The following is a 20,322-nucleotide window of genomic DNA, read 5'->3' on the forward strand; positions in this document are numbered from 1 at the left end:
ATTAAACGGAATAGAAAAGAAAACGTACTCAAAATAGTTCCACGTAAAACATTTATTATTCAGATTGTGTGCTAGGATTGCGGTTGATTAGCTCACCAACACAATGAAGATGGTCAATTCAAGCACGATTCATATTATTTAATTACAGCGAAATAAATTCGACTTCAAGATTTGATTGATTGGATTGTGAATTCGAATTTGGATGAAATTTGCTGTTAACTGGATCTGACCAAACACGATAATACTGTTTTAAAGAAGAAATTACTATTAATTACTGGATTTTTTTAGAATTCCCAGGTAGATAGCCAATGTAAATGGTGCATGGTAGAATTGGAATCTGCATATCTCACTAATCCGTACACAAGTGGTGAGAATAAATAAAAACTAACAGAAACAAAAAACAACAAAATTAATAAGCCTGATTGAATCAATTATCGCATTGAAAGAATCACCTGTAAAATAAAATCACCAGTGCTCCGGATAAAATGGAAATGTATGTTGAGTTGAACATCTTTTGAGGCAGGGAAAGAGGAATGGACTCCATTGCATAATCAAGAAGAATTCCTAATGAAATACAAACGACACCTTACATCACCGGTATAAGATTAGGTGACATAAGACTTTATTACCAGTCATCATGCTCGAAAAAAGCAATGCAGGAAAGTAATGATGAAAGTAGAGTACACGAGTCATTCCCCAAAATGGAAGGTAGTGGAGTAACCAACCGAGCCAAAGCCAACCGCAAGCAGATAGCGCTCTATTCTGCAACACTGATTGCGCAAAAATATAAAATATAAATTAAAAATTTAAGTTTGATATTTTATAGCAATTGATTGATGAAGCAAATTTATTCTCACTGATTTCTCTCGGCGTCATCACCACTCCTCTTTTTTCTCGAACTCCAACAGACACCCACAGAATTATGTAAAACACCATGAAGACTAAATTACCCCACCAGATGATGGGATTGCCTAATAAGTAAACCTGCAATTTGCCTCCAGAAAAGAACTGACCCTACACAGGTTGATTAAATTTCATTATTGACTGTCTCTATTTTATTTTAGATTTTTCTTCAATACCCTTAAATTGATTGGCCACATCCAAGGCTTAGAAGTTGCTTCTCCTTCTTTCGGTTTCAAGGCAGAATTGCCATTGATTAAAACAACGTGCGATTCGATAAAACGCTGAAAGAAGTTTTTCTCGTACGAGCGGAAAGAAACGTTGGGAACTGAAAATTAAATTAAATCAATTAATCGAGCCATCTAAAATTTAAAAAGTTAAAACAAGTTATACGGCGAGGGAAGATGTTTTCCTCGATATTCCAAATCGCATTAGGATCTCTCTTATTTGGGTTACAGGTTACTTCATCTTGTTCAAAGCCCCTGAACATCCAAATCATTTCGATTAGAAAATGTGAAATGAAACCTGAGCGGCAAAACTCTCTGATATTCGTTCTTACCAAGTGGGAAGTTTCTTTTTCGTGCAAGTTAAGGCACACCCCAGATTGTAGTGAATCAATCTAAAACGATGCACCATTGTTTCCAGTACTTGATTTTGTTCGCCGTCTTCAATTTCCACGCGCCAAATGTCATTGGTATCCCCAACTCCATCCTAGTATTACAAAAAATTAGTTTGATATGTATTATTACGTCACGGTTGGGGGGGGGGGGGGTGAAGAAATTTTACATGGGTTGAAAGGTGAAAAGGGGGAAAGACGGAAAATTAGATGAGAAAATTTTTGAACGGCATTCATGAGAAGAAAATTAAAATTGGGGCTATACTAACCAGTCCATATCCGGTGACTTGAAACTGTTTGATTGTAATGGGGGCCAATACTCTGTGCGCGTGCAAATTCCGACCAGTTACAAAATGTTCGAGTCGCAGCAAATCTCCGTGTCGCACTAAATCCACAGGTTTTGTGCTATTCCAGCTCGGAGGCATTTTGTTGTGTCTTTTGATATGCCACTGATTGTTTTCGTCCTTGTGCGCATACGTGGTGATTTGCTGTTGGCCTCCTCCGATTTCTTCTGGGTATAAATGATCGTGAGAGTGCAAATAGGCACCACTCGTAACAGAATTCTTCAGCGTTAAAATTGCGCCATACGCAACCTCTGTGAGCACACATGAACAAATAGATGAATGCCAATGTGTATCACTTTTACTTTCGTTGTTTCCATAATTTAAAATATTCAATAATTAATACTATATTCACCTCTTGGTGTACTGCCATCATGGAGGTAGTTTCCTTTGAGACCGACCTGAAAAGCCGAACTGTAAAATCCGTCTCCCGGTCCGCTATTATTTAGAACCGCCAAATGGATATAAAAAATGCCCATGTACAACAATGTTGGAATGACAATCAGACATAAAGCCCGGGCCATAAAATGCTTCACGGTGTAAGTCTGTGCGTTCAATATAGAATTATTAGGTAAGGAGCCGTGCAAGAGATGTTATAATAATTATCCCAAAAGAATACCACGGGGCGTGAAATATCTCCAAGAATTTCCCACAAATCCGCAATGGTACGAAATCCGACGAAGATGACAACAAATATTCCAACAAATTTTACGGCGACGGAACATGATAGCATAACACCCATGGAAGACAGCCATAACCACCACGGCATACTGAACGGCCTATTTAAATAAAAACGATCACTTTAATACACGTACTTAACATTTAAAAAATAAAAAAGATTTCAGATTATACCGATGCCTCTGATTATGAAATTTAACCATTGTGTAGACTGACGCAGAGATAAAAAATAACATTGGCGGATCCAGTAGAATGAAGCGGTTCAATGTCAACATTCCATGATCTAACATTGAAATAGATTCCTTATTTATAGACATCCGATATATTTTCTAGAATTAGAAAATTAACGCGTACCCAAGAGAATCAGCAAACCGCTTAATGTAGATGCTGGAAGGGAGAAAGTCATCTCCCATACAGTCAGAAAGGAGAGAGGAACCAAAAGAGCTCCCATCACAGCACAGCCCTAAATAGGAAATTGATTAAGAGTTTATTATTAATGAAAAATAATTGAGCGCGGAAACGAGGCAATAAGAACGTTAGTGGTGATCCTGTTTAATGTGAACTTACTATTCGCATTCCCATGTATTGGTGATCTTCGAATTTATCTCCTGGTTTATCAAAATGAAAGGATCCGTTGTAGCCATCAAGGTATCCGAAGAGTCCAATAAGCATCTAATAATTTTAATATTACAAAATAGTTCAGTTAAAAAAAAATACCTATATAAAGTTATGTACCTTTCCAAGTGGAGGATGCACGTCAAAAAAGAATGTCCGGTTGATGTAAAAATTTGCATATTTCCCAAAATGTGCTTCATCCCAACTGTAATTTTAAAATGCTATCTGGTGATTAATAATCGATGCCAATGTCAAATTAAATTTAATGGCATTACCAGACGTGATCTGGCTGGTCGAGTTTATAAAATCTGGTAGCAACCGTGGCTATCATCAACAGGGCAAACACTCTCCACCAAATCTTATTGCTGCTGCCATCCCTTAAAGGTAAAAAATGATTAAATTCATCTCCTCTTTTCAAGGCTATGCGCTCTGCCCCCTTGTGATGAAATGTATCAAGACCGAGACCCATCAATCATCTATCCATCAGTTGGAAGAAAATCACGGCAACTTGACTTTGGAATAATAAGGTGGGGTGGATTGCAATTGGATAGGGGAAATAATAGGTTTTTCAAGGTTAAGGGATTTTTAGAAAATATGTGATAGGTCGCTCACCTAAACTGATCCAGAAGCGGAAGACCCAAAGATTCGTGGTTCTTCATTTGCTTGTATTTTACGGGATTTTCGGGATTTTTTAGACGACAATCAGTGGACATCGCTATAATTGAATTCATCCACATAAGTTATTGAATTACACATTTATGATTTAGTTTAATCTAACAATATTTAATAAAGAAAAATTTCACAATATTTTATTGAAATATTTCGCAACATTATGAACTCGTAATGAAATCAATAATAAAAAAAAACTGATCTAAAAAAGACGATACTTATCTACTGTTACAACTACTCAAATGAATCGAAATGAACGATTTGATATATTTCCAGCTAAATAATATAGCCTACCAATCTATTTAGATGACTTACCTTTAGAAATGCAGTCTCTTTTATTAATTGAGAAACTCAGATGGAATACTGCACATTGCTTGGTAACACTAGTGTGGGAGTCTCTCAAATGCGGTTTGAAATGTTGAGTTATGTACATCCAAAATCTAGAAAATAAAAAGTATCCCATTCCGAGGTGAAAGAGGGCGGTACTACGGCACTAGAAATGGGTGGGCTTAAACAAGGAAAAAAGCAAGAAAATGGTATGAGTAAAACTACATGCCTTCAAAGAAAGAACTCTTATATATAAGGCTCTGTAGAAAATTGCGGTACCATGTAGTGACTTATTTCAGGAAGTGCAATAGCTCTTTTTTCGCATGTGGAAGTCTCCATACCGTGTTAAATTTGATCGTTTTACAGTGAATGTTGACAAGCTCCCAAAAGTGGATGGTCTCTCATTTTCTAGCATTTATAGACATTCAAATTTCTGATTAGAATTTGGGACCAAAACATTGGAACTCATGGTTGGATTTTCGTATTTCCATAACAAATGAAATTAGCAGGAGTTTTTTTTAAATAAGAACATACCGAGGCGAAGAGATAACCAGGAGGGGCCACGTTTGAGAATAACCTGGAACAGCGTAAGGTCTAGCGCAAGTTAAATCAAAGAAAAGTGTAAATGGAACGGGACAAATTTAAATAAATTTTACAGCATGCGACGAATTAAACGCAAATAAAGTTTTCTTGTAAGTTTGCAAAAATAGGGAGTGCGTTAGCCGGGAGTCGAACCCGGGTCTATTGCTTGGAAGGCAACAATGCTAACCGTTATACCACTAACGCTTAAAACAAATACCTTTTTCTCTCTCTATATCCAAGTTTTTCAACCCTGCGTTTTTACCAGGAAGGACCAACGAATTTAGCGCAAATAAAGATTTCTTCTTATCGAAAGTTTGTAAAAAAAAGAGTGCGTTAGCCGGGAGTCGAACCCGGGTCTATTGCTTGGAAGGCAACAATGCTAACCGTTATACCACTAACGCTTGCAAATTTAAGCTTTTTTTCCCTATATATTCGAGTAATTTCCACGTCTGTACCACGGAGACAAACGAATTAAGCACAAATAAAATTTTCTTGAAAGTTTGTAAAAAAGGGAGTGCGTTAGCCGGGAGTCGAACCCGGGTCTATTGCTTGGAAGGCAACAATGCTAACCGTTATACCACTAACGCTTGAAATTTCGATCTTTTCCTCCCAATATATAAAAGTATTTCACCCCGGCGTCTTTACCAGGTAGGACTCCTTTAAAAGCAGCGAATCAGATGATGTGATTGTGAATTTGTCTGTAACGCACTCAAGAAACAGGAAGATTGTTTATTAAATAATATTTTAAAAAATTTAAAAGAAAATGAATTGGTTCAGGAATTGTAGATGAATTATTACTTCTTCCGTAAAAACTGTCCAACTGGTACCCTAGTATCAATGTTGTCTTTAACAGTGTATGCAGTATACGTATGACTACAATATAATATCGGTTCAAAATTCAAATTCACTCAATTTTTTCCTGTTTTAGTATTTCATCATCTGCTGAGTAACTTATTCACTGATTAACTACAATTCAACGTACAGAAAGGCTGCATTAAAGTTTAATAGCGTAATTTCTATGATTTCAATGACGCTAAGTCGTGTTCAAAGAGAAGCAAGCTGTAACAGCTATAATCGCTAGCAAAAACTAAACCAAGGAAAAATGAAATCTTAGCGAGAAAATATTTTATCAATTACACATCCTGTTATGAAAAATGAAAAATCAAAGTTCATGTGGATAAAAAGGGAGTGCGTTAGCCGGGAGTCGAACCCGGGTCTATTGCTTGGAAGGCAACAATGCTAACCGTTATACCACTAACGCTTGCTACTTATGAAAATTTTAAAGTTATACTGATTGGATCGACAAAAAAGTTTTCTCACTGAACGTTCCTGTGAAATTAGGATTACGTCCCGTTTCGTAAGAATCCGTAAGAATCATCAACCAAGTAACATTTTTAATACAGTAATTTGCTTAATTGTGGCAATTTCTCACTTTTTATTTACTATTAAACAGTAAATCTAAAAAGTTTATAGCACTGGCATTCACTGACGGAACAGTTGGTTCGAATTATTCTACTACCGGAATAAATGGGGGCTGATGCTTACTGCTGCTCCGAAGTCATCGATCAAGACCGATTTTGCTAGAAAGTGGATTGAGAGACTCATGAACGTTAAGAACCAACATTAATATAATATTTATTGACAAGTCACCCCAAATTGATTAATCAATCAATAATTAAATTTGGCAAAGTCCATAAGTTACAGTGGACCTTGCTCATTTTGAGGAAGATATTCATATAGATCACCACGTACTGTCAGGTGTCTGTGAAGGACGATTTAATCAGATTTGCTATTTACGGCCACTATGCTTGGCGATAACCTTGGCGTGCTAAACTTGTTTGAAAATATGAAAAGCCTCCTTGATTGAGCTATGAAGTGATTCATGAGCTGTTATCTCTATTCTCTATTTGTCGTGTACTAATTAATTCGTCCATCTTTGGGATATCATGGAAACTACGTTTAAATTACCGTTAGGTGGCGTATTTTCTTGGTTTCGAGTTTCGACAACGAATCCAATTCAATAGTTGCTAACTGGAGAATTCGGCGCCGTTCATCATCGAAAAAACCGCCGGTAAGTTGATCACACGATTTTTTGCAATAGAAAATCGCTCATAAACGTTCTCTCATGAACGGTTTGTTTATTGTTTAAGTAAGTAGCTCGCAATAAGACTAACATATCAAGTCGTAAACACCCATTCTTTGAATTGAAGAAATCTCGCCTTTGTGACGTGGACGTGGACGGTATGTCAGACTCGTGACAATCTCATAAATTTTTCTGGGGCTCTTTTAAACACTTTGGTGTAAAATAACTGCTGAGTTTATTTTCTCATTGTTTTACATTCACATTATTTAATATTTCTGTAAAATTTTATAGTTAAGATTTGATTCCAGGTCCTCAATGGATCATTCCTGGCTTTTATTCACCCTCGTCATATGTGGGGTGACAATTCAATCCTGTATAGCAGTTGATCGTGGTAATTTTAAAACATGTGATCAGAATGCATTTTGCAAGTAAGTTTGAATTTCTTGCTAATGTTATCTCAATACTAATTTAATGCTGTTTTTCAAGACGTCAGAGAGCAACACAGCTTGGAAATTCACCTTGGGAAATTTTGTTGGATAGCTTAAATTCCACTATAAATAGCCTACAAGTGCAAGTCATCAGCTCTCGCAGTCAAGCAAGACTTCAACTGCAGCTTATAGCTTTGGCTGATTCAACTCTTCATTTACAGCTTGATGAAATCAATCCTATTAAGTTACGTTATAGGGCACAGGAATCCCTTTCTGGAACTCCACAACTTTCAAGGTACCCCTTCCGATTAAAAACAATATATGGTCTGTTTACTTACATTTGCCTTTCTTAATTTCATAGTTTGAAAATCCTGGAGCAATCTAGCGATTCAATATCCCTTTCATTTGGCGGCACAGGCAAAGCTATCCTGCTTGTCAAGCCATTTCGTCTTGATGTCTATGATGGAGACCAACTAGTCATCTCTGTGAATGCAAGGGGCTTGCTAAACTTTGAACATCAACGTGTCCGCAAATCCAAGTAATCATTCAATTTATGACATAATTATCTGCACATCCGCTCTTGAGTAGGAAGTTCGCGGGGATTAATCATTTAGTTATTTTTTCTTATGGTATCTTCTCACTTTCCATTACCCACAACTTTGTTAAGTTCAGGGAAAGCTGTAAAAAAAAATTATGATCTTGAACTATTTACCAGTAGTTTATCATATTGATTAAGATAATTTAGCATATCTTTCATTAGCGTGTGAAAGACAATCTGTAAATAGGCACGGATTTAGTTTAACGACTGTGATTGGTCAGGTTGTGGGAAGCCATGACCTCAGTTGCCCAAACTGTAGGATCTGTTGGCTCATCCTTACCTGGAAAAGCATATTCGTGGGTGCTACAATGGCTGCCTTGGTCCAGGTAAATCTATCAACCTACGATCCTCCCCCTCTGTAATTAAGCGTTTATTCTGCATATTATGGCTTAACAATGAAAGACTTCCGGTTGGTCTCCACCTCTATATGTTACTTAACCTTGTATCGCTAGGATATTGCGTACTAGCCTCCCACTTAATCCTTTAGATTTGGACCAAGGCAGTTGCCATTTAGTTTGTGCGGTTTTTTTTTCTTTTTTTTTTTAGTCCGTCAGCAAATAAAGATGCAGTTGCTATTCAGAGTGCTACATTATGCTTAGAAGATTTGCATTTTATAGGGTAATCTCATCTTTCTCCTTTCACAGTGAAGCAGCTGCAACTGAGGCAAACCCTTCTGATCCTGTTGAAGGATTAGAACAGGAAGAAGGCGAAGTAAAGAACCCCGAAGAAAAGCCCCAGGAAGAAGAGGAGCCCGGCTTGTGGGAAGAAACGTTCAAATCTCACGTCGATTCCAAGCCTTACGGTCCCACTTCAGTTGGGGTAGACATCTCTTTCCCCGGCTCTAGGCATGTGTATGGTATTCCTGAACATGCAGATACTTTTGCCTTAAAGCAGACCAAGTATAAATTTGTTTATGATTTCAAGTCAATGGAAGAAATAACATTTTTATCTTGTAGAAATGGTGATCCGTACCGTCTTTACAACACCGACGTTTTTGAGTACGAACTCTACAACCCCATGGCTTTGTACGGAGCTGTACCATTTATGATTGCCAAAAGGTACTTCAATTAAATTTGACAATTAAAATACTTGCGTTTTAAAACGTGTTTCTTGTTTGTGTGCTTCAGGCAACAGGGTGCCGTTGGAGTGTTTTGGAACAACGCAGCTGAAACTTATGTCGATATTGAAGAGTCGTCATCTGGAAGTGTGGTGTCTTCCCTCATGAATCTTGTATCAGGTGGAGGCAATGAGCCTCACCAGCAGACACATTGGTTCTCAGAAAGTGGAATTATTGATCTCTACATTATGACGGGTCCTACACCGAAGGATGTGGTGCGCCAGTATGGTAGTTTGACGGGTACAACTCCCCTTCCTCAGCGATTTGCACTTGGCTATCACCAGTGCCGTTGGAACTACAACGACCAAGAAGATGTTCACAATGTCGATAAAGGCTTCGATCTCCACGATATACCTTATGATGTTTTGTGGCTTGATATTGAGCACACAGATGGCAAAAAGTAAGTTATTTTAATTACGAAATTATTTATATTATTTTATGTAAAAATTCTCAAACTTAGTCAATTACTGTCGATATTAATTTTGGCTTTTATTTTAAGGTATTTTACGTGGGACCCGATTAAGTTTCCTGATCCATTAGAAATGGCACAGAACTTGACCGCAAAGGGTAGAAAGTTGGTGACTATTGTCGACCCACACATGAAACGCGATTCGTCCTTCTTTTTCCACGAGCATTGCGAACAGAATGATTTCTATGTCAAAGATAAAGATGGGAAAATTTATGAAGGTTGGTGTTGGCCAGGCTCTGCCAGTTATCCCGACTTTTTTAACCCTAACGTTAGAGATTACTGGGCCTCTCGGTTCGCGTTGGATAAATATGAAGGTATTTTAAATTACTCCAATATTGTCATCGATTTTCAATAATTTAGATTCTTCTCAGGTACGTCCTTGGACGTATACACGTGGAACGATATGAATGAGCCATCGGTTTTTAACGGGCCGGAAGTCACTATGCCTAAAGATTGTTTGCACTACGGTGGATATGAGCACCGTGATGTCCACAATATGTACGGCATGATGGTGGTATGTTTCAAATTCCAAACTTGTCTTCTTTTCATATTGAGGCATATTAATCTGTATGAATTTTAGGTGGAGGGTACTATCCGTGGCCAGTTGATGCGCTCTGACTATAAATTACGTCCGTTTGTACTTTCGCGCTCCTTTTTTGCCGGAAGTCAGCGATTTGGAGCTGTTTGGACTGGTGATAACATTGCCGACTGGGAACATTTAGCCATAGCCGTTCCTATGCTTCTCAGCCTTTCTGTCTCTGGTATTCCGTTTTGTGGAGCGGATGTTGGAGGTTTCTTCAATAATCCCAATTCGGAGCTATTGACAAGATGGTACCAAGCTGGTGCGTTCCAGCCATTCTTTCGTGGACATTCTCACCTTCATACAAAACGTCGCGAACCTTGGCTTTTTGATGAGCAGACTAACAAACTTATTAAATCAAGCATCAAGCAACGCTATACCTACTTACCTCTTTGGTATACGTTGTTTTACGAGCACGAAAAGACTGCCACTCCCCCCATGCGCCCACTCTGGATGGAATATCCGCAAGACGTAGAGACCTTCTCTATGGATAATCAATTTTTGTTAGGTAAAACATTTTTTATTTTTCTCTGTGAATTTATGCATGGGAGTAATTATTTTACTTTCGTTTTAGGTGACTCGATTTTGGTGCATCCAGTTGTTCGATCAGGAGAAACTGAAGTCAGTGTTTACTTCCCTGGAGATAATACCCTCTGGTATGAAATCGAGACCTACAAAGTTTATCAAAGCTCTGGGTACCAGACGATTCCAGTGGCAATCAATAAGGTATTAATTATCCCTCATTAGATTTCCGACTTTTCAGTGGGTCATGTGGCTGTGCGTTTTGTTAGATTCCTGTATTCCAACGAGGAGGTACTATTGTTCCGAAGAAGGAACGTGCTAGACGAGCATCATCTTTAATGGCCAAAGATCCTTATACATTAATTGTGACTTTGGACAAGCAGGTAAATTCAATTCAACATACGCGGAATGAAATAATTCCATTTAATTTTTGTAATAATTCAAACGTCATGGAATACAGGGCAAAGCTCAAGGTCGCCTTTACGTAGATGATGGCCAATCTTTGGATTATCAAAAAGGAAGTTACCTAATCCTGGATCTAAGCATGGAAAATCACGTACTTTCATCGAAGTAACTAAACATTTATTTCACACAAGACAAAATAATAACACGGTTTTATTTTTATAGAATTACAAATCAAGGAGCTTTTGAAACCCCAGAGTTCATTGAAAAAATCGTCATTGCGGGATTAAACCGGTCACCGTCCAGTATAGAAGATAACACAGGTCGAGCTGTCGAATATCGTTACGATACGACTAGCCAGGTATTGGTTCTGAGAAAACCGAGTTTATCGGTTTCCAAAGAATGGGGTGTCAGTCTCAAAATGTAGAATGTCTGCATCGAATTATTTGTTCGCCGACGCTCTTCATTCACTGGGTAAGGGGTGTTCAAGTAAGAAACAAGAGAAGCTTATTACCTAATCTCTACAGACGATTTGTGCAAACTTTGCTTCTTACCGTTCGATGAAATGAAGTTTCAGAAATACATTTGATTTGTCAAATTTACCGTCATCGAAAGATTTTTGCATTAAAAGCATTCCGAACTTAATTACGGTCACTTCGGTGCCGCACAAAAAAAGGGAGGAAATGACCTGCTTTTGGGGAGAGAAGAAGACCAAAAAGCCCGGGGGCCGTTTTCGTCTACTCCAATACCTGTCTTTTATTCTCTCTCTGTTGCCCGTGACTTTCAGTCTGCTTCACTGCGTAGCCTTAGACCGTTCTGTACAGTGCCGGTATATTTCATTTGCTAGTGATTTGGTGTGTTCAGTTCGGTTGATCAAGGTATTTCTTAACAGGGGCCATGCTGGCAGAACAGGATATGATTAATTCTCGTTTGAATCGATTGTAATTCACCATGATGCTGGTAAGTCAGAAATTTTTCAAGATACTATTAAAGATGTGAGACTAAGTTCGAATCGTTGCTGATGTCTGCATGATTTATGCACATTTTAATCTATTATCTTATTCAATTCTATCTTCTAAAAACCCCACCTCAAATGATGAAAAGAGCCGTGCATTTCGCTTGGCTTCCTCGATCATGAGAAACAAATCTGCTGTCTTGTCCATGGTTACCCTTGGGTTTCTTTTTATTACCTTCAATATTTGGAACGTCTTTTATTTGGAATCTAAACCAGATTGCCACGGTGCATCTCTAAATACTACTCGGCCTCTTATTTACGCTGCATTTGGAAGAAAGGTTCGTTATTTTTACTGTATCTTTTTACATATTATGTGTTTTGTTTATTGGCTTTTTATTTGTTTGTTTATTAAGGAGGGGGAATTGGTTCTTGTTGTGCTTTCTTTTTGTTTCTTTTAAAAAAATTCTATTTCATTTTTTTGAATAGTTGGACTCAGGATACTTGGAGCATGTGTTTACCTTATTAGAAAGAGCCGGTTATGTTCGCGGTAGCATTTATTCTTCTGATTGGAATCTTCTCTGGTAAAAAATCTAATTCTGCAATGAAAAGATTTTTCTGTGACATTTATTAACTTTTGGCTTTTGTTATATACAGGTCCTATGAATACCCCTTTAGGGTTCTGAAGGATCAATTGGTGAATCTACCAAAGCACAAAAAGGTAAAAATGATGAATGAAAATATTTTCTTACATTTTTCCTGATTTTACATATAAAACCACAGTTTACCGCGATATTATTATGTCTTCTATTGTGGTTATAGGTACTAGTATTACGTCATTATCGATGCTATTAAAATATCTTGCTTTATATTTCACCGACGCTCTGGCTGAGATTTTGTTTCCATATTTCGTTGCTGCTGCATTTGCGCTATTTAGAATTCTTTCTTTTGAGACCGCTAAGTGAAATATGACAGTAACTTTAATGGACCAGAAAATAACTACGTCCCACAAAATATTTAAAAAGCGGAATAGAAATTATGTAACACTGAAAAGCCACAAACTAGAATTTAAAAGACGTAATTAATCTTAAGTAGTCTATTATGTTAATAAAAATTTGCGTTATTTTGATTTTCAAATGGTAAAATACTTCATTAAGTAGGTCAACCATTTTCCTGGATCAGGATATATCACCAACAAGGTGAATTTGGCTACTTCCGGATTGCCTCACGTTCCTGTGGCTTTCAAAATTCCTCAACAAAAGGCGGAGTTAGTTACTTATGTAAGTGATTTCCCATCTTCTAATATTATATTCATTCATTTGTAATCTTATCATTCAGTTTTAAAAATTTCATTAGATCTAAGTTCAAATCGGTAAAAAGTATTTGAAAAAATACTAAAATAGTAGTGTAGATAGAAAGTAGAGTTAACTAGAGAAAAGCTTGACAAAAATTTTATGATCTAGGCAAAGAAGAATCCCGATAGTTTGTTTGTCCAGAAAAGTAACAATCACCGAGGTATCAAAATCCAACCGTTGGTTGATCTAGACTTGGAGACACCAGGGACGTTCGTCCAAGAGTACGTTCGTAAACCTCTTTTGATAGGTGCGGCGAGTTTCTTTTATGTAAGCGACTTAATTTTAACTTTTGTCTAACTGATCATTAAATAACCGGCAGATGGGCACAAGTTCGATATTGGTGTTTATACGATCATTACGTCAATCGCACCACTTAGAGTCTATATCTATGATGGTGACATCCTATTTCGGTATTAAAAGTTTTCCTACTTCCGCCGAAAGATTTAACGAAGTTAACCCCCGTGTTAAATTATTAACCAAATTTATTTAAATTACGATTTCAGATTTTGTCCAGAAAAATATCATCCTTTTGATGTAAAGAAAGTCGATAAGTATGTAATTGGAGATGACTATTTACCAATATGGAACGTTTCGTCATTGAAACCGTATTACTCAGGTTTGGGATTTGGTATGAAGGAGTCTTTTAATGCCTATCTTCTCACCATAGGTACGCATGTACGGCTTGGCAAACACATTTTTAAAAAATACTCTTGTTTCTTCATGAATTTTTACATTTTAAAAAATGAATTTATCTGATAAAAGGTAAAGATCCTAAAATCATTTGGCAGCAAATTGATGATGCGATTCGAACAATGCTGCTGAGACGAGAATTATCCTTGGCATCGGCAAGTTCCAAATTTGCGTCATCTCGTAATTTTTTCGAAATGATTCGAGTGGATTTCGTTGTGGATGAAGATCTCAACGTCTTCATTATGGAAGTATGACTTTAGGAACCGTGAATAATTATTGATTATTAAATTTACAAATTAATATTCCAGGCGAACATGTCACCAAATTTGTCGTCTCAACACTTTCCTCCAAACAGGCTAATGTATGAACAGGTCATCTTCAATGTATTGAAACTGATCGGTATTATTCCTTCTGGATATCCAAATTCAGTCGGGTAAAAAAAAAACTTTGACATTTTCTTATTTCTTCATGGTTTTTAATGTATTAACTAAATAAATTTTGGGAATTAGAACTGACGATGAACTACTATCGCAGCCCGAAGTGGCGTTTAAAGATTTAGTCGTATTTCCCGATCGGTGTGCGGCCTCTCGTTGTGCCAATTGTTCCAGTCTTGAATGTAAGCTTTGCAAGCCTTGTCTGACTGAATCATTGAAATCTGATTTGACAGAGGCCTTCAAAGAACACACCCGTCGACATGTATGCCGTCGCGTTGTTCCACCGTCGTTGGTAAGCAGTGCTTAGTCCAACCAATTGTTATTTTTAAAATAGGTTCTCTTAAAATTGTCCCGTTGTCATTATTTAGATGCCGGAAGAAATAGAAGAAGGTGTGGACGTTAAAGGTCTAACCGAGATTAACCAACTAATGCATTCCTGGTTTCATGGCAAGTGTCTCTTAGATAATTCTTGGTGTTAAAATTTAAGGCTAAATTTCAACGTCGTTAGCCATCTACTGTCCATTTTTACCTTAGTGTAGCAATATGATACACTGAATAGATACATTATATGGCTATGCAAATAAAAAAAATTCCTGGTGAATCCTTCCATCCGTAAATCGTAAGTCGTAAATTCGTGATCTTACTATTCCTGAAAGCTACGGTTTCAGTGCTCGAGGCACTTCATTTGTTATGAAACAGGTCCTCTAGCGAGATTTTATGTAATCATTAGGAACTAACTTCTGTCAACGTCAACGAAATTTGGTAAACATATTTGTTAGCGTTTCGCAAAATGTTTTGACTGAATATTCATGTAAGATTTTATGGTCTTCTGTGTTCATGCTTGACTTGCATACATTTTTACTCTCCAATCAATTTTTAGGTACGTATTTTTTGTAATTTAAGTAATTAACACAGGAAAATAATAACATTCAGCACTTGTTTTTGAATAGATCATCGAATCGCTGCAAGCAGCGGGAGATTTTATTTGTTTTTAAAAAACCGCTTCTATGGATGAGTTTACTTTCAAAACACAAAATGGGACAGAAGGAATCGAAATTATCAACTTGAGTTTCAGCAAAATACCCATCATAAGGAGTCAAACCCAAATAAATTTTTCTAGCAGATTTAACAACAAATCTGATAATTGGATAGAAAAATCTATTAAGTTGATATGGAATGAAAAATGTAAGAATAATGATAGGTTATACAATCAATCCAAATTTCGATTTGAAGGTGTAACAATTAATGATGATAACCAGGTTGTTTTCAACTTGGGACTAACAACTTACATGGAGTTAATTGGAACGAATTGTAATCCATTTGGGAAGGAGTTAGTTGTTTACGGAACTCAGCGTTTTAACAGTAAGCGATCGTGCTTAGCTGACCCATTGGGTGTGGGATCTCTGTTGCTAACTTCAGATAGAAAATTCCTGTTTTTAAAACGTGCTATGTGGACTGGTGAGGACAAAGGCAAACTAGATAGGCCTGGTGGTCACCCTGAACCAGATAATGTGTCAACATCTATACAGTCTTGGACAGAAGAAGAATGCACTGCTCCAGAAAACTCACTTCGAATTCGAGAGGAGGTTTTCGACTCGGTTAAATGTGAAATTCGCGATGAAGTTAATTTGCCATTGGAATCATTAAAGGACCCTCTACTGTTAGGAGTAGTTCGAAGCCTCGAACGACTTGGGCGGCCGAGTGCTGAATTTCTTGTGCTGTGAGTGCGTTTTTAAGAGTTAATTGTCTCACATTTTAAAATAAAATTCTAATCTCATATTTGCAGTTGCTCTTTGACATCTAAAGAAGTCGAAAATCTCTATTTGAAGAGTTGTCAAGCAGAAGCTGACGAATCGCTAGGTATTGTGTTTCTACCGGAAGAGAAGGTTCGTGGATTGGATTTGGATCAGAGTATCTGGCACTGCCTTACTGATGCCGCTTGTGGAGCAATAAAACTCTACAGTCAATGTTACTCGATCTGCCCAAGTTAGCCGTTATATTTGGAACCTGAGTGAAACTTTTTATTTAATAATTTTGAATCAATCTCAGTTCATGGTTCATTTTACACACACATATATACTAAAAATAAAAAATACATTTTGAAGTACCCGACATAAAAATTTATTAGATTATTCTTACTATTTGGGTGAAAAACGACATTTAGCGAGTACCGATGAGTAGCGAGTGACGAAATGACTCCAATTAGCAGAGCAATAGATCCCTGGTCGGTTCACGGCTGTGTTGGCTTCCCCATCTCGATTTTAGGGTAAACGTAAGCCGATTTGTAAAAATGGATGAGCGCCTCTAGTGAGTGTGTCAGCTACTACGCTCAGCTACTTTTGAGAGCCTAGATGGCTCTGTTTCATTTTTACCCTTCACAATTCTGACAGGCCCCGCCCTAAAACCCCCTGAAAATCGGCTTACGTTTACCCTAAAATCGAGATGGGGAAGCCAACACAGCCGTGAACCGACCAGGGATCTATTGCTCTGCAATTAGTGTAATTTACAGAGAGAGCGGCATCGAGCTTCAGAAACTGGCAACAACGCTCTTCAGTGGACGACTGAACACGGAAGTTTGTCTGCAGTAAAGCGTAGCAAAAGTAAACAACAAAACTGGTGTCAATTAGGCCACAGCATAGAGTTATATTAAAAGTTTTAGATATTGATTAGTTTGTTGATAGTGGCATTTTCCAGTAACTCGCCCCACGCAAACTTTTCTTTTGGGTGTCAATTTTGTTTTGTTTGTCTTTTATCAGGCCAAAATTACCCCATGTCCACATCACCACCATCACTTTGCCTTAATACAACAAAAGTAAGTTTAAGCCATTCAATCACAGTGTGACTGTTAAAGTAATTTGTAATATTGAACCTAGTTGTGAAGAATGAAGAGAGCTTGATGAGGCAAACTAAAACAAACAGTGTCAGCCACTCCTACCAATGCAAACTTCCAGATGTTTTGCCCGAAATAGCAAGAATTCTAATCTCCAAGGTTATGCTCCAACCTACATAACAATCAATGTAAAAAAATAGGAAAACAAATAATAAAAAAAAAAAAAGAAAAAGAAAAAGGGGATCGGACAGTGGGATCGGCAACCGAAGCCGGCAAGGCGGGCGATGGAAGATAAAAACAGTCAGAGAAGTCGCCCGTCACAGAGGAGTGAAGGAAGCTCGGAACTTAAAGGCGCATTTTGTACGACAAAGCATTACCAAGAGAGGAACGAAAAAGCTGCTGCTAGTACGGGTACGGCCACCTCATCTTTTTCGACATAAGGGCACACTTAATTAGGGACTTGGGGATCCGGACTGTGTAGAAATATGGTTAATCGGTCCATCCATCAAATCGGTCTAGTAAGTGAAGTCCTCCTGCTGGATTTGGTCGTTGATTTTTTAAAATTTGTTTTTACATGTTTATAGCTTGGGATGGGGATTGAAACACTTGTTGTTTTTTTCTGAACATGTTTTCTACAAAAATGCATTGACAGACAAGTAGCCTATTATTCTTCCTTCAAAATGTTTTTACTTTGATTTGATGCCATAAACCGCCATAAACTGTATTTTCTGTCATAGAGAAAGCTATGGGAACATAATCAAGGCCATGGATAATCTTCAGGTTTATTGCGGCAACTTTGGGGAAGTCGCATGAAAAGATGCAGGGCACATACCAACATGTGGTGTATTTATCTGAATTTTTTACTCAAGCAGCCATTTTATTGAATGAATGTTGGAATATTTATTGACATATTTCCTTTAGATTTAACATGACTAACTGTTTGATGTCAAAGTTAGTTGGAACTCAACTCACTGTATGACATGACCATGGTATAATAGGTTGGTTCAACCTATTATACCATGGTATGACTAACGCAGATAACTGTTGGTGCTGTTGCATTACAGTTTACAGCCACAGGCAGGAAAATTATTTTTTTCTTCAGAAAATTGCAAGTTTAATTGTTTGTCTTGACACCCAACACTTTCTGTAAATATTATAGATTTTTATGAGAGTTAAAAAGTCTGAAAAGTTAACCGTGTGTATTTGTGTCATAGGGAAAGCTGCTGGAGTAATCTGGTGTTGATGCTCATTTGATTCATTTCATGCCAGCTAGTGAAAGCCGAAAGGCATGTCGAATTCAAGTTGAGCTGCTGTGTGCTGTCTGGAATCAAGCAATCCATCCGTTGCGTTCAGTCATTTGAACAGGAATCTAATGGCTGTCAATAGGTGGCTGAAATGATGTCCACCAGGTAGCGCGAGTGTCTTTAGCACTGACGCATAGCGGCCATTATGTTCCTAGACGAAGCAGAGATGGGTTGCTGGTCCTGACGTTTCTCACGATGAAAATTAAAAGGTATTTATTGTTAATTTCGTATTGTTATTGAATGTAAAATGTTGATGTGAAAATTTACAGTTTATTTATCATGTAGAAACCAATTTGCAAATTCATTCAACTCAGACTTGGAAGTGCCTGTACATTGCCGAAATGGCGTGCCTCGTGTGTCTTGCTGCCTGTTCTTAGGCGTACGTCTCATCCCATGCAACAGCAAAAAGTAATTATTTTGATCAAATGTCTTGAAAAGTACTACAGATTTTGTTAACATGACTAGAGTGTAGACCAATTGTCTCTGCCTCTATAGAAATTTTGTATCTCATATCAAAGTTATTTTCTTGGGCTGCGTAGTGTTCTGTTACTTTTTGTATTCTTTTGTTATAATGAGTGTGTACACAGTTGTGTTTCTCGAAAATAATTTTATTTTCTTAAATAGGTATAACAAACACTTCTTTAACACTGTTGGTTACCTTGTTGCAGCCAAATGGTGAAAGGTGTGACAAAGACAGATTGAACCGTTGTATGCAGCATGAGGTTGCAGTGTGATCCAGAAGTAGCCGTGTTGGACCTGAAATTGCTGTGCTGTTGTACCCGAGCTGTTCCATCTGGGTTCCTGACTTGAAAATTTTTGTGTTGTTGTTTGCCTGCCAGTATTTTGTATTGTGATTTCAAATAGTTTGATCTGTCGTCTTTTGAGTTTTCATTCAATCATGCAGTATACGACTGAGGCAACCTGATCAATGTCAGGTTTGACACAGTCGAGAACTGCTAGATCAAACAAGCTTTCTGTGCCAAACAAATAATAACTCGCATATAATTTGCATCATGTTATTAGCGCGGTAGAGAAAGCGACAGGCCCCCCCCCCCCCTGGGGGCCACAGGAAAAATATGTATGACAATATTATAAAATTTGAAAAAAAAACCGTTATAAATAAAAATCATGTAAAGTAAATAGTTTCTAACAAAATTTCCTGATAATTTTTAATAACTTTGTGTAAGGGGAGTTTTTTTAAATTTTTTTTTCAAAAACAAAGTCTGGACTTAGCAGAAATAATGGGAGGTGAATTTGAATTTTTAGAAAAATTTTTTGAACTTTGAATTTTAATGATGGAAAGAGAAAATGAGTTTGAATTTTTATTGTTGTATTTTACAAGATCTATTATTAGCATTCGGAAATTTTTACTCACTTAATGCGATTATCAAAAGAAAAAATGGTACTTAAGGAGAAAATAGAGACATACACTTGTGATTTATCGATCAATCTTGTATTTCAGCAATCTTTCAACACATCCAGAGAAATACTTCAGAACTTTGGTGTACAGGTCGGAGCAACATAAGTAGTGGCTACAGGTGACATAGTCGGGAGAATTGCTGGTGTAATACATATGAACCTCAGTTTTGTAGTAGTTTGGAGCAGGGGAATACTTAAATTCCGATGTAGTATACCAGACAGCGTACGTGGTTGTGTAAAAGGCGGCTTCTTCGGTGTAGTACTTGGGGGCTGCGCTGTTGTAGGTAGGTGTAGCGTAGGTCTTGGTGTAGTAAACTGGAGCATCAGTGTAGTGTTTTAGATCAACGTATCACGAAAGAGCATCTTCTGTTTAGCAAGTCGGGGCTGCGCGTAATACTTTGCCGCCTCAGT

At 37.4% G+C, this 20,322-nt stretch overlaps 4 protein-coding genes, 1 long non-coding RNA gene and 4 other non-coding genes across 16 annotated transcripts; 4 read left to right on the plus strand and 5 right to left on the minus strand.

The window, feature by feature from the left end:
• Nucleotides 1-37: 37 nt before the first annotated feature.
• Nucleotides 38-4,910, minus strand: LOC124327038 (protein O-mannosyl-transferase 2-like). 3 transcript variants are annotated; one of them, XM_046785865.1, is made up of 18 exons: nt 4,426-4,910; nt 4,135-4,327; nt 3,763-3,865; nt 3,426-3,527; nt 3,271-3,355; nt 3,103-3,207; nt 2,890-2,998; nt 2,710-2,818; nt 2,477-2,636; nt 2,213-2,402; nt 1,786-2,111; nt 1,460-1,611; nt 1,294-1,382; nt 1,080-1,228; nt 858-1,014; nt 630-770; nt 453-564; nt 38-384 (listed from the first exon to the last, which is right to left on the minus strand). In XM_046785865.1, exons 2-18 carry the CDS (start codon nt 4,280-4,282, stop codon nt 285-287), a joined length of 2,337 nt encoding a protein of 778 aa, XP_046641821.1. In that variant the 5' UTR covers nt 4,283-4,327; nt 4,426-4,910; the 3' UTR covers nt 38-284. The 3 variants fall into 3 exon arrangements, with proteins under 3 accessions (XP_046641821.1, XP_046641822.1, XP_046641823.1); XM_046785866.1 differs by having other exon boundaries at nt 4,135-4,910; XM_046785867.1 differs by lacking the exons at nt 3,763-3,865; nt 4,135-4,327; nt 4,426-4,910 and having other exon boundaries at nt 3,271-3,371; nt 3,426-3,518.
• On the plus strand, nt 3,711-14,959 carry LOC124327134 (probable tubulin polyglutamylase ttll-15). Of its 2 annotated transcripts, none has more exons than XM_046786050.1 (13): nt 3,711-3,723; nt 11,738-11,887; nt 12,032-12,220; nt 12,369-12,463; nt 12,537-12,600; nt 13,040-13,159; nt 13,343-13,481; nt 13,554-13,644; nt 13,738-13,901; nt 13,997-14,172; nt 14,233-14,357; nt 14,434-14,650; nt 14,727-14,959. In XM_046786050.1, the coding sequence occupies exons 2-13, from the start codon at nt 11,879-11,881 to the stop codon at nt 14,835-14,837; spliced, it is 1,500 nt and encodes a 499-aa protein (XP_046642006.1). In that variant the 5' UTR covers nt 3,711-3,723; nt 11,738-11,878; the 3' UTR covers nt 14,838-14,959. The 2 variants fall into 2 exon arrangements, with proteins under 2 accessions (XP_046642006.1, XP_046642007.1); XM_046786051.1 differs by lacking the exon at nt 3,711-3,723 and having other exon boundaries at nt 11,611-11,756; nt 11,820-11,887.
• Trnag-ucc lies at nt 4,861-4,932 on the minus strand. Its single transcript has one exon. It is a non-coding gene; the product is annotated as a tRNA-Gly (tRNA).
• Nucleotides 5,058-5,129, minus strand: Trnag-ucc. The gene has a single exon. It is a non-coding gene; the product is annotated as a tRNA-Gly (tRNA).
• On the minus strand, nt 5,244-5,315 carry Trnag-ucc. Its single transcript has one exon. It is a non-coding gene; the product is annotated as a tRNA-Gly (tRNA).
• Trnag-ucc lies at nt 5,918-5,989 on the minus strand. The gene has a single exon. It is a non-coding gene; the product is annotated as a tRNA-Gly (tRNA).
• LOC124327014 (neutral alpha-glucosidase AB-like) lies at nt 6,693-11,529 on the plus strand. Of its 4 annotated transcripts, none has more exons than XM_046785800.1 (15): nt 6,693-6,799; nt 7,103-7,239; nt 7,298-7,534; nt 7,601-7,777; nt 8,059-8,163; nt 8,482-8,736; nt 8,794-8,895; nt 8,965-9,354; nt 9,454-9,737; nt 9,795-9,937; nt 10,004-10,511; nt 10,578-10,729; nt 10,795-10,908; nt 10,986-11,095; nt 11,153-11,529. In XM_046785800.1, exons 2-15 carry the CDS (start codon nt 7,127-7,129, stop codon nt 11,352-11,354), a joined length of 2,892 nt encoding a protein of 963 aa, XP_046641756.1. In that variant the 5' UTR covers nt 6,693-6,799; nt 7,103-7,126; the 3' UTR covers nt 11,355-11,529. The 4 variants fall into 4 exon arrangements, with proteins under 4 accessions (XP_046641756.1, XP_046641755.1, XP_046641754.1 ...); XM_046785798.1 differs by having other exon boundaries at nt 6,726-6,799; nt 7,120-7,239; XM_046785797.1 differs by lacking the exon at nt 6,693-6,799 and adding an exon at nt 6,811-6,969.
• A 127-nt stretch (nt 14,960-15,086) lies between the features above and the next one.
• Nucleotides 15,087-16,456, plus strand: LOC124327243 (uridine diphosphate glucose pyrophosphatase NUDT22-like). 2 transcript variants are annotated; one of them, XM_046786217.1, is made up of 4 exons: nt 15,088-15,238; nt 15,309-15,591; nt 15,661-16,078; nt 16,145-16,456. In XM_046786217.1, the coding sequence occupies exons 2-4, from the start codon at nt 15,366-15,368 to the stop codon at nt 16,347-16,349; spliced, it is 849 nt and encodes a 282-aa protein (XP_046642173.1). In that variant the 5' UTR covers nt 15,088-15,238; nt 15,309-15,365; the 3' UTR covers nt 16,350-16,456. The 2 variants fall into 2 exon arrangements, with proteins under 2 accessions (XP_046642172.1, XP_046642173.1); XM_046786216.1 differs by having other exon boundaries at nt 15,087-15,238; nt 15,309-16,078.
• Nucleotides 16,457-16,963: 507 nt separating this feature from the next.
• Nucleotides 16,964-19,574, plus strand: LOC124327360. The gene is made up of 8 exons (XR_006916002.1): nt 16,964-17,170; nt 17,232-17,706; nt 17,773-17,844; nt 17,926-18,026; nt 18,110-18,334; nt 18,403-18,701; nt 18,778-18,900; nt 19,117-19,574. It is a non-coding gene; the product is annotated as an uncharacterized LOC124327360 (long non-coding RNA).
• Nucleotides 19,575-20,322: the final 748 nt, after the last annotated feature.

This window comes from Daphnia pulicaria, chromosome 2, assembly GCF_021234035.1.
Source record: "Daphnia pulicaria isolate SC F1-1A chromosome 2, SC_F0-13Bv2, whole genome shotgun sequence".
In the NCBI taxonomy this organism is placed as follows: domain Eukaryota; kingdom Metazoa; phylum Arthropoda; class Branchiopoda; order Diplostraca; family Daphniidae; genus Daphnia; species Daphnia pulicaria.

Coding starts and splice junctions, on each gene's coding strand:
- LOC124327038 (XM_046785865.1), bottom strand. CDS start 4,282: ATGGGATACTTTTTATTTTCTAGATTTTGGATGTACATAACTCAACAT. Junction 2,637..2,709: donor TTTCATAATCAGAGGCATCG/GTATAATCTGAA, acceptor TTATTTAAATAG/GCCGTTCAGTATGCCGTGGT. Junction 1,015..1,079: donor TGTGGCCAATCAATTTAAGG/GTATTGAAGAAA, acceptor CAACCTGTGTAG/GGTCAGTTCTTTTCTGGAGG.
- LOC124327014 (XM_046785800.1), top strand. CDS start 7,127: ATGGATCATTCCTGGCTTTTATTCACCCTCGTCATATGTGGGGTGACA. Junction 7,778..8,058: donor CAACGTGTCCGCAAATCCAA/GTAATCATTCAA, acceptor GTGATTGGTCAG/GTTGTGGGAAGCCATGACCT. Junction 9,355..9,453: donor GAGCACACAGATGGCAAAAA/GTAAGTTATTTT, acceptor TTTTATTTTAAG/GTATTTTACGTGGGACCCGA.
- LOC124327134 (XM_046786050.1), top strand. Junction 12,221..12,368: donor ACGCTGCATTTGGAAGAAAG/GTTCGTTATTTT, acceptor TTTTTTGAATAG/TTGGACTCAGGATACTTGGA. Junction 12,464..12,536: donor TCTGATTGGAATCTTCTCTG/GTAAAAAATCTA, acceptor TGTTATATACAG/GTCCTATGAATACCCCTTTA.
- LOC124327243 (XM_046786216.1), top strand. CDS start 15,366: ATGGATGAGTTTACTTTCAAAACACAAAATGGGACAGAAGGAATCGAA. Junction 16,079..16,144: donor AGTGCTGAATTTCTTGTGCT/GTGAGTGCGTTT, acceptor TCATATTTGCAG/TTGCTCTTTGACATCTAAAG.